The 12042-nt window shown below is 46.5% G+C and overlaps 1 protein-coding gene across 2 annotated transcripts in view; it reads right to left on the bottom strand.

Moving 5' to 3' along the window:
• The window catches only part of HMCN1 (hemicentin 1), a 1785366-nt gene that overhangs the window by 383456 nt on the left and 1389868 nt on the right, over positions 1–12042 (bottom strand). For both annotated transcript variants that reach the window (XM_069641364.1, XM_069641365.1), the window contains exons 77-78: positions 6329–6493; positions 5674–5781 (exon numbers count right to left, since the gene is read on the bottom strand). In XM_069641364.1, the coding sequence (XP_069497465.1) occupies positions 5674–5781; positions 6329–6493 (273 nt within the window). The remainder of the gene's footprint in view (positions 1–5673; positions 5782–6328; positions 6494–12042) is intronic.

Genomic DNA, 12042 nt, shown 5'->3' with positions numbered 1-12042 from the left:
TCCAGCGTGTGCAGGGTTTGCTCTGCTGGAAACGTTGGTGTACCAAGGAATATGGGCACAACCACCTGCTGATTAATATGGAAAGAGGATGGCACCTTTGGCATAAAGGTTGGGTTAGTACGTAGAATAGCCTTATCCTTGTGAAACGTCAAATAGGGCGGTTTGTATGAAAATACCTGGATCTCACCCACTAGCCTGGACGATGTAATGGCCACAAAGAACGCCATTTTCCAGGAAAGATTTTTAATGGATGCTTGGTGCATTGTCCCAAAGGGTGGCCTCATGAGTCTTGCGAGCAGCACATTTAGCTCCCAGGCCAGAGCAGAGCAACGGACAGGTGGAAAAGTCCAGAACAGCACACGCAAGAACTCCTTCATTAGCCAATGGGACCACAGGGATGGCACTGCTGCAGAGCGGTTGTACCTGGAGATCGCCGCCAGATGTGCCATAGAAGAATGCATCAAGCCAGACTGGGCCAGAGACAACAGATAAGGCAACAGATCCTCCGGCCGGATGGTCTGAGGTGGTAGTTGATGGTTCCTACAACATACTTGAAAACGTTTCTACTTACTTTTGTAGCACTTTAAGGTGGGCAGAGCTTTGCCCTGGCTAGGACCTTCTGGCAATCTTTCAGAAGGGACAGAGACCTGAATTTCAAGAACACGGGAGCCAGGCTGTCAGATTGATAGAGGCCGGGTCGTGGTGCAGCACTGCCCACTGGTTCCAGCACAGGAGCGATTGGTGTGTACGCAGCTTGACCAGCGCCGCTGATGAGAGTGCAAGGAGGTCTGAGTACCAAAACTGTCTCGGCCACTAATATCAGTTTGCACCAATACAATCTGAAGGTGTGTAGGACTTGAGGCACCAGAGGAATTGGAGGGGAATACATACGGAAACTTCCCTTCCTATGGAAACGCAAAGGCATCCCCAAAGCTCTCCAGATGGGGAAGCAGCTGGCAAAGTTCTTGCAGCGACTGTTGTCATAGGTGGCAAAAGGTTGATCTCCTGAGTGCCCACGTCTGAAACAACAGGTGAAGCTGATCGTCGTGCAGCTCCCACTCGTGACACAAGCGTAACTCTCTGCTCAGGCAGTCTGCCAGAGTGTCTGAATCCGCGGCAGATGAAGGGGGATGAGAAATATGTTGTGCTGTAGAGCCCAATGCCACAGAGCTTGGACCTCCCTGGAAAGCTGCTGGGACCTCGTTCCTCCTTGCTTGTGGACATTAAACATCAATGTTGTGTTGTCAGTGTAAATCCGAACCACCTTCCCTGTCAGGAGGGGAGAGAAAATACTTCAGGTCCCAAATAATCACCTGTAGCTCCAACAGGTTGATGTGCTTGTGTTTTTCCTCCTCCGACCAAAGGCCTCTGGTGTGTTGGTCCTGACAGTGGGTGCGCCAGCCCTCCAGCGAAGCATCCGTCATGACGGTGGCCTGATGGTCTGGTAACTTGAAGGGGCGCCTTGTACCAGATGTTCCCTCACTGACCACCAGTGAAGGCTCTGACTGAAAACCGGTGTCAGAGCAATGCAGTCGTCCCAGGACCCGGAGGCCTGGATCCAGCAGGCATCCAGGAATTCCTGCCCTGGCCTCATGTGTAGCCGGCAGTTGGTGATCAATGATATGCATGATGACAGCATGCCCAGCAGGGATTTGTACTTGCGGACTGGTGTTACTTGGGTGCTGTTGAGATAGCGCACCTTTTGCACAAGAGCCCCACCCTTTCGTCCAAGGGCCTGGCTGTGAAAGCTTGTGTGTTCAGTCTTGCTCTGAGATAGAGTTTCTGTTGCGATGGAACCAGGCACGACTTTGGGAAGCTGATGGAGAAACCCATTTGCTGTAGACACTGAATAGTGGTTGCAGTGTCGGACTCTGATTGCGGATAGTCGGGGCTCTCACCAAGGAGCCATCTATATACGGGTAGACGTGAATGCCCCTCCGCCACAGGTGCCCCACCACTGGTACAAGGATTTTGGTAAAAATCTGCAGAGCAGACCACAGACCGAATGGAAGGGTCTTGAATTGATAATGCACTCCTGCCACCACAAAACATAGGTAGCGCTGGTGTGAGGAGCGAATAGGGATGTGATAATAGGCATCCTTGAGGCCGAGGGATGCCAAGAAATCTCCTTGTTGCAGCTGGGACAACACCTGTTGCAATGTGACCGTGTGGAACATTTGTGCGTTCAGGAACTTGTTTAGCACCCTTAGATATAATATGGGCCTTCAACCCCCTGACTTGCTGTGCAATTACTTTTTCCTTAACAGGGAATATCGGGAGTAGACACCTGCACCCACTTCGTCCTTTGGAACCTTCTCCACTGCGACCTTCAGCAGCAGAGCTTGAACTTCCTGTAACAAGAGGTGTCGCAACTTTTCTGGTCTTTGTGCAGGAGGAGTGTCCGGTGGATAGTCCATGAACACCAGCGAGTGGCCCTGCTGGAGGAGGGATAGCACCCATACGCCGGTTGTGATGTTTTACCAATTCTCTGACAAATCTTGACAGTCGTCCTCCCACCAGGGTGCTGAAGCGGGAGGACCTGCACCTGGGCTGGTTGTGTCTGTTTGCCGGACCAGCCCCTAGATTGGAGGGAGACACTGTGTCGTTGCAAATCCCTATGGAACTGGGACTTCTTTCTGTACTGGTCTCCTGATGTATACGGGGTCTTGTAAGAGGAGAAAGACTGGTATGTGGAGCGGTTATCCCACAAGTCCTGCCATAATGTCCTTTCCTTGAATGAAAGTACTGGCGCTTTTGCTGCAGTGTGCCTGAGGAGCGAGCGCTTTCTGTGTCTATTTTCCACCTTCTTTCCAAAAAGGGCAGATCCGTCAAAAGGAATATCAATGACCCTGGACTGGATATCAGGTCGAAAGTCTGTGGCCCTGAGCCAACCCTGCCTGCATAGAACTGCTCCATTTCCAAGCTGGCAAAACTCTGTATCAGCGATGTCCACTGAGACCGTGATGGCATGGTCCGACGCCAATTCACCTTCATGGAAGATGTCCATGGCCTCTTGTTTCTTGCCCTCAGGAAGAAACTCTTCATGATCCTAGTGTGCTAGTATGGCCATTGCATTTGCTGCCTTGATAGACGTGGCTGCGGTGATAATAACCTTCTTAACGAAGGCATTGAGGAATCTGCCTTCCTTGTCCCTAGGGACAGAGCAGGAGGATGATGAGTTAGCAGACCTTTTTCTGGCTGCAGCAGAGACATCAGAGTCGGGCGTGGGTTGGGTGTGCAGGCAGACGGCAGCACTCTCTGGGGCCCTGTACTTTTTGTCAAACCAGCCCTTCTTAGCCCGGGCGGTATCAGGATGTGCCAAGGTGACCAGGTCATCCTCCCAGACGTCTTCCAACAGCAGGATGGTCATTACAGATTTCCTGCACTGCTCTCTGCACTGGTACAGCACGCTTTCCTTTTTTACTGCTCCTTTGGCGCAAGGCCAAACATCTTGGCCACCCTGGACATGAGTGCGTGGAAGGTCCCTACCTCATCAGGAGTTAAGTCCCTGAACGGAATCTCATCTGGTTCACCCATAACCTGTGACAAAATCATCAAATTCGTCAGTGTGGGAAGAATGTGTGGAAACCACATCCTGCAACTGGTCGGGATCAGTGTCTGTCCCAGTGTCCGACAGTCTCTGCAGTACTGACAGCTGTTCACCCATCCTGGTGGGGTGAGGGATGTCATTCACCTCCCTGGAGGGCCCAGGGACATCTGGGTGAGGACACCTATGAGGCACTGAAACTGAGACTGGCACAGGCAGCTGTTGTTGCAAGGTTGCCAGGAGAGTGGTTAAGGTAGATAAACTGTCCAGTGAGATATTTCTTTGGGGAGGCGGTAATGGAGCCGGCTGCATTAAAGGCAAACTGTCCCCAGCCTGAGATGAATGTAGCAGAGGTAAAGTCGGCAGTCTGACGTCCTGTGCCTGAGATGAATGCAGAGGAGGTAAAGGTGGTAGTCTGATCAGGCTTGCCTCACCCCGCGGGGAACTAGATTGCCTTCTGGGAGGCGATGTTGTGAGTGGTGGCGACAAAGGTGGTGACATGATGACCTTCTCCTCTGGCTCCTCTACACCCACCGATAGGGAAGGACTCGGCCCTGATAAAATAGCACCTTCCATTAGCACAGCCACCCCAATGTTAGGGTATGAAGCCTGTGGATGAGCTGTCAATGCTGACACTGTGCTGGTATGGGTGCCGGCGATGTTAGTCACAATGGCAGTGGTAACAACCCGATGAGAAGATGCACTTTTTCCCGCCAATGAGGGTGCCGCAGACGTCGACGTAGATGCTGTTGACGTGATCCATGATGACGTGGTAGTTGTGGCCGTCAATGGTTTTGCTGATGACATCATAGTCCTAGTTATGGCCGTCGATGGCTTCGTTGACGAGGTGCAAGGTGAACGGCATCAACGGCTTTGGGGTAGATGACCTAGAGGAAGTCTTGGTTGTCGACAATGACGTACTCACCTCCGATCTCGACCACAGGCCAGCTTCCGACGCTGAAGCGAAAATTGGCCACTGGATTTCAACATGGACTTAGATGACGTCACTTCCTTGGAGCGATGGAAAAGGCGTTGGCTCTCCTTCCCTGCCGACACCCCTTGGGCAATGACCTTTGGTGAAGACCGGTCCTTGTGCGAGGATCTGGGTTTGTCGGCAGAACTTTCCTTGTGTCTCCTTTTGCTGGTGGGCTCGACCTCATGCACCTAGACCTCTTTCCAGAGGTGGTTCGCTGGGCTGTCCTGCCTTGCCGTAACGAGGCATGGTTCAGTACAGATGCAGAGTCAGAGGCCCCACTGGTATCCATGAGCGACGCAACAATGGTGATCCCTCATCTTGTTGGGGAATGACTGGCAGATTTCGCATTCTTGGATGACATGGTGAGGATGAAGGCAGTAGAGGCAGTCGTCGTGGTGATCCTCCACATAGACATTTTTCACTCCACAGCGGGAACAGGCCTTGAACAGGCTCTTACTCGTGGATTCAGCAGCTATGAGGTATGCCCAACTGCAGAGACGAAGCTTCATCGAAGATTACCTGCGGCAGGAACGTCTCCAGAGCTAGCACTGTCGCCGCTAATGCAGGTCGTCGAGTAGACGTCGGAAAATATTGTTTTTTTGTCGAAATGATGTTAAAATCCAAATTAATTCATAGAAATGTTGAAGAGATTATTTTGAGGACTCCTTACACTAACGTGGCGTAAAAGAAATCTGAAGATGGCCTAGAGGGGAGGAGCTAAGGGAGGTGTTCCTATTGGCTGTAGGCAGTATGACCCAAAATGACTCTGATAGAGCACAAAAGTGACTGAAAGTTTTTCAGTTTAAGTTTAAACTGCTCTATGTTGCCGAGGATTCCCAGTCTGACGACAAGGAATGTTCACAGCATGTGAATCTATGAAAGATCCAAATGCTGGAGAAATATGCTCTTTCTAGGTAAATATATCCGCAATAGCTAATCAAGATAAATAATGGAAGTCTCATGGTAAATTCGAAGTTTCAACAACACTAGTCTGCCTCCAAGCCCCCCCCCCCGATATCTTACTCAACCTAGGCGTTGTTGAAACGCTATGAATGACAGGCTTTTGGTAAGTAGCTCTGGGCACTTAATGTAGCAAAATGTATCTGTCTTCCAACACTCAAATAGTTACAAACATTTGCAGTAATCTTACCTTGAACTCGAAGGCTGAGATGTCTGTGAGCAGAGCCTGCTGCATTCCGGGCAATGCAAGTGTACCTTCCAGCATGCTCCAGTTGAGCCGACGGTATTTCAATGGTACCTATAAGACAAGTTGTACATTCATCTGAGATGTGCAAATTTTGTTCCACTCATTTATGAGACTATCTGCTATACATACTACCTCTCACAGGATTAAAATGCATTTTCATTGCAAGCCAAGCCTTATATCTTGTCTTGTGATCCCCAGACACTTTAGCAAATCCATTTTTAAGCCATTACTTAAATAGCTATAGAAAGGTACAGATTATTGGGTAGCCGCGGAGAGTAATCAAGAAGCCACACAACTACCAAAAAGAGTGAAACATGACATTTGCTATTCTTAAACTCTGTCACAAAATACTCAAGAATGAACCAAACTTAACACTGTTTGAATGATACAATGTTGAAACTTGACTCATTACACACTCTCAGCAGATGCCTTGCTTAATAAGGACCCCAATGCACTCCGCTAATAGCCTTTGTTCTAGCAAATGGTAGAAATGGTATGTAAAGATTACATGGAAATAGCTGAAATTATTATTTAGCCTGGCATGATGGGGCACTCGAAGTTAGCAGGAGCCCTGTAGGTTTGAGGAAAACACTAGTACCTGCTGCTAGAATTCTATAGCCTTCGCCTATTGGAAGCAGCTTGAACCCATTCTTCGTCCAGTGAATGGAAGGAGTTGGAACTCCTGCAGCGTTGCATGTAATTACTACTGGAGCAAATCTGGATACTACAAGGTCTGTTGCTTCATCAGCAATGGAAGGAGGCACTGAAAGAAATTAAAAAGGACATCAGTAAACTATGCACTTTTGGGGTCAACAATCAGAAAAATGAAATGCAAAAAATAGCATACATAGATATCCATTTGATCTCATTTTTAACTACAAGGATCCAATCAATTTGGTTAACTGTTACACACGTTTTCCTTTTTTGTCACTATCTTGCTGCAGGTTTGTGTGTGTTAGGACAGTTTTTCTATAGTCCACCTATGTAAGACTGCATAAGACTATGCTTTGGCAATACAGAAACTCCAACTCTTAGACCACCCAATATATTGGTAGTGTGGACAGCGCAGTCAGGTTTATCTTAGGATGGAGAGAGGGATATAGGAAGGTAGAAAGAACTTGCAACATACATATGGTCCAAAGAAACACTTACACACTTGTATATGTAAAAATAAAAGTAGATTTTATATTTAAACATGCCGCAAATCATTAAGGACAACGGGTTGCGTGATCATTTTATGCTTATTTTTGTTGTTATTTTTAGGTTTCTGTCCGTGATTTAGATCCTAAGTTAGCTATCATTGCTCCTGACAAAGGTGGCCTTGCAGTAAAATGGAACGTGGCTGCATGCCGTAAATTCACACACATTATTAAATCTAATATGCGTAATAACAGCTTTGTTGACAATATCCTATCAATTGATAGCTATAATTTAATAATCTTACAATGCTTGAAGGTGTTATCTGAGAAAGGGCAACCGTGGGGGCCCAAAAAATGTAATCACTTGTATGATGAAAGGATTGTTTTGGCCAAGAAGCATACAAGGAAAAAACTGAAAACACTGGCCCAAGAGCATGCTCCCTCTACAGGGGCTTACATCCTTAAGAAGAAAAAAATAATACAAGGCTATTTTTTTATAATTATTATTTGTTTTTATCAGATCTGACCTTTACAAAAGAATTTTCCAACATTAAAATATTAAATATAACATAATTACTTTTACGCTCCATAAAATCTGTTTGAAAGCTAAATTATTTTGAGAATCACAAAAACAGAAAAGTATATTTAGGCATCCATGCCCTACCCAATTGACCAATCTCTCCAGTCCTTAGCTTTCCTTTGTAGAATTTAAATAAACAAGGAAAACAAAATAGAAAATGAGATAGAATGTTCTTAAGTACTAGACAATCATTATCACTCCCACATTACACCTGATTTTGATTGAAACTGGTGTCTACATTCTGCAAAACTTCTGTAGGTAGCAGACCAATCTTTGTTAGGACCTGTCCCACCGCTATTGTTAGGGCAGTGTTATGCCCCGAAATCAACAGGTTCCCGAAATTTTCCAAAGACAGCCATTCCACTTTGTCTACAAACTTCGAGAAATAGGTTGTTCTAATATCCAAAGTCCCCTCAGAGTCTTGAAGTAAATGCTGGAAATTTTGCTTAATTGGGTCTGCGCAAATGTCACACAAAATGATGGCGTTGTGATTTTGTCCTCTGGTGTTTAAAATTTCTCCTGTATGGATTAAGTTTAGGAGTGCCCTAAGAAATATGTTTCGTGATTCCCAATTCGGATTCTTTTGTAGATACTTTGGCAACTCTCCCAGTTTTTTATCAACAGTTAGGAAGCTATTCTTTGGTTTTGAGTGCTGCATTTTCACCCCTGTTCGAATCCAGTGCATTATTTTAGTTTCTTTCTTCGCTTTCAGGGGGTTGTCCTTCAGAATTTCCACCGATGAATCGGCCTCAATCAGAATTCTCATAACATTTACTTCCAGATGTTTAAGTATCTTTGACTTATCCGTTTGCAACTGTCACTTTATATCCTCATAGAGTAAGTTTTTTTGTGGAACCACTATCAATCTATACAGTGAACGCAATCTCCAGCCAACTTGTTGCTCCAGTGATTTTAGACCGAGTTCGAACCTAAGGACAGACATGGGAAGGCAGTTAGGCAAGCCTATTGATCTTTTCCATAGCTGACCTTCCATTTTTTGCCAATCTATATCCAAAGTGTTGGTTTGGACTCCAAACCATATAATAAAACTGGAATTATTTTTGCAGCGTAGAACTTTAGCAGCGGCATGATTGCAAATATGCAAAGCGCACAAAGAATCTTTTTCATCTGCGGCACCGCTTTCTCAACCTTTAGCCTTATTTCTGCTTCCACTTTGCTGTTTGACAGAAAAGAATGCGCCACGTAACCCATATATACTAGCTCTTCTATTCTTGCGATTGCCTCATCTTCAAACACCATCTTCCATAGTTAATATGCTTATTTGGGTGTTTCAGCACTAAGATTTTTGATGTCTTCGGGTTTACTTGGAGTCCATTTATTTTAGTATATTCACGTAGGCCATTCAGTAAGTGTTGCAGCCCTACTGCTGTCCTGTCGATCAGGACAATGTCATCTGCATAGGCGAGCCAATAAACCTTGGTTGAATTTAGTTTGGGCTCGCCATTGTCCAGGATTGCAGAAAGGCCCCCACATCTGATAAATACAGGTTAAAAAAAATGGTGCTCCCAAACATCCTTGTCTCACGCCTTGTTCAAAATTAATTGAATTAGTAAGATGACCAGCCTTGTCTCATTTTACCATCAATGAGGTGTCTTTATGTAGTTCAATTTATATTGACAACAACCTTCTCAGTATTCCCCAGTCTCTCAGTTTAGCCCACAGGTGCTCCCTTATCACTAGATCGAAAGCCCTCGAGAAATCTATCCAGGCTCCATATATCGGACCCTCTCCATGCTCTTTAGAGTGTTCTGCTAGGAGGTTCAAGGTTAAACCATTTAAGGTTGTGGACATACCACTTCTGAACCCTGTTTGAAATTTAGATAGGACATTTGTTTTCTTTGCCCAGTCCTCTAGCTCTATCAAGAGAATTCCCATAAATATTTTACTTTCAATGTCTAGGAGGGCGATTGGCCTATAATTCTCTGGCTGCGACCGTTCGCCCCCCCCCCCCCCTTATAGAATGGTATAATGACGGCTTGTTTCCAAGAAGAAGGAAACCTTTGAGTCTCTAGTATTTCGTTATAGAGGTTGAAAAGAAGGTTTGACCATGTTTTGGCGTTATTTTTAAAAGCTTGTATGTTAGCCCATTTGGCCCTCTGCCTTATAAGATGAGGCATTCAGAATAAGTTCTTCTATTAGTTTTATGTCGTATTTAAAGGATAGTTCCGGGACTTTTTTTTTATTGTCCCTACGGTTCGGCCATGTGTTCTTAAGCATAAATCGGTAGATCGTAGAAAACTTTCCTATGGACCTTACCTGACTTTTCGTCCATTAACGCACTCGAAATCAGCCGCCATTTTGTCATAATCCTATCATTTCCCCCCATCGACCTGGCTCACCTGCGTTTGCGGCACTAAATCAAATCCCCCGCCCCTGAGCCTGACATCAGCAGACGCGTACCGCCCATTTCCCAACGCCAAAGCACGTTTCGTGTCAACAATCGCTGCGCCTCAGCTAATGAAGTGTCGCCATGGAAATGGCAGGACGCCTCTTTCCTCAATAAGTATAAACACACCGTTTCACAACACACAGCAGCAGATTTTCGATTCCATTACTCTCTCTGTGTTACTTTGAGTATTCTGTGACTCGTTTCTGTGCTCTGGTCAGCTACCTTCGCCGCTTCTAGGCCTTGTGAACACCTGTACCATCTCTGTAAATTATTTTACTTTCTTTACCACACAATGGCTACAATAATGCTGTATATGTACGAGCCCGAGTACACCGAGGAGGAACTACTGGAAAGGCAAGCACGCGAAAACGATGGGGATTCGGACGGCAGTTGGGAGGACCAGTCAACGGATGAAGAGCCTGGACCATGTCGCATGGACGGCGTCTCCACCTGGTGCACGTGCAATCGGTGCGAGCTAATGCCAACTGAGGAGGAGAACTGCTGCTGCCGTGAAAATTCCGGGTGCTTGGCCTACATTTCGGAAGGCGAGGCAAGTCTGCAATGCATCACCGAGCTGCCAGAGTTCAGGGAAGCCTGCCTCTCACGGACCGTGTTGAGGATGATGATGGTGCTTATGCACGAACTTCGCGGCACTGTTCGTCCGCGTAATCCGAGTAACGAGTAAGTATACTCTGGTTGTGATGTCAGTGATGCCACTACTATTTCATGGTCGTCTCCCACATATAAAATTACATCTACATATCATTCGAACGCATGTAAATTGGTTCCATATTGTGCATTTTCTAGATAGAATTTTTTTCAAAGCAGAATGACATTTTTTACCTGAATCGACATTGATAAGAAAGTTTTGTCATTTTAATACAGTTTGTATCTTTCTTTTTCACAGGTGGTACAGGCTGGTGTCCTATCGTTGCTTCACTTGGTGGCTTCACGGGAGGCTCGGACACCGCGTTCGGAGAGTAATACCTGCCTGTGCGGTACTTGCCATTAGACAACATTTCCCCAGCGACAGTGGACAATACCGCGGATTTTCCCTGGATGTGCTGCAACCGGAACTTTACAACGTGTAATGTTTATTATTTATGTTCAATTGAAATTAAGATCTAAAATAAAACCCAACATATATTTTAACAATGGTTGTTTTGATTTTTTAAATGAATCTAGTGTGTCTCCATTGAATAGTCTTCCTGTGCCTTGTCTTGTCACACCACATGTCTCCGGCCAGCATCCTCCCTCACACTGGCCGCCCACCTTCAATCCACATAACCGTTGAACCCATATGCAGCAGACATACATATGTTATTTTGCGGGTTGGCATCAAGCCTCCCGGCCTTGCCTCCTCCCCCAAAAATACTTACCACACCACTTTGTTCAAGCGTTGGCAATAAAAGGCTGTTGGATTTTATTGATACAAAACATGGTTATAGGTAAATAATCAATATGGTTGATCATAATAAATCATCCTTTTGGGCACCGGGTACAGAGATGACCCCCTCTGGCCCGTGCCGCCTTGCCACCACAGGCCAGCCTGCTGCTGACTAACTGCCTAGGCATCCAGGGTCTCCAGGGTGAACTGCACCCATATATTCTCCTGGGAGGGTGAGGTATTTATAAACTCACCCCCCTGCCTTCCAAGTATTAGATCCTGCAGCCTGCCTCTTACATGCAGTTAGATGGCCTCTCCTTGGTGAGGCCCTGCGGCAAACGAGTCTTGTCTGCACGACCACCGCCCCAATCCACCCCCCGCCCTATCAAAGGCAGTTCGCACCGGGGTACTTGCGCTGGCAAGTGGAGCTGTCAGGGAGCGATAAAGGCCAAGAGGTGCCAAAGACCATGTACACTTCAAAGTGGTCTATAGAGAATGGGTTGTTGTTCCAATGTCTACCTCCAGACCCCGTGTCTCCTGCCAAGCATCCCCCCTCACGCTGGATCCACATAAGTGTGTCTCCATTCACGAGTCTTCCTGTGTCTTGTCTGCACGACCACCGCCCCAATCCACCCCCCCGCCCTATCAAAGGCAGTTCGCACCGGGGTACTTGTGCTGGCAAGTGGAGCTGTCAGGGAGCGATAAAGGCCAAGAGGTGCCAAAGACCATGTACACTTCAAAGTGGTCTATAGAGCATGGGTTGTTGTTCCCATGTCTACCTCCAGACCCCGTGTCT

This window comes from Ambystoma mexicanum, chromosome 1q (assembly GCF_040938575.1).
Source record: "Ambystoma mexicanum isolate Mex_15411 chromosome 1q, UKY_AmexF1_1, whole genome shotgun sequence".
NCBI lineage: Eukaryota > Metazoa > Chordata > Amphibia > Caudata > Ambystomatidae > Ambystoma > Ambystoma mexicanum.
Note: the sequence above shows the minus strand (reverse complement) of the source record. Positions and strands in the feature narration are given on the sequence as shown.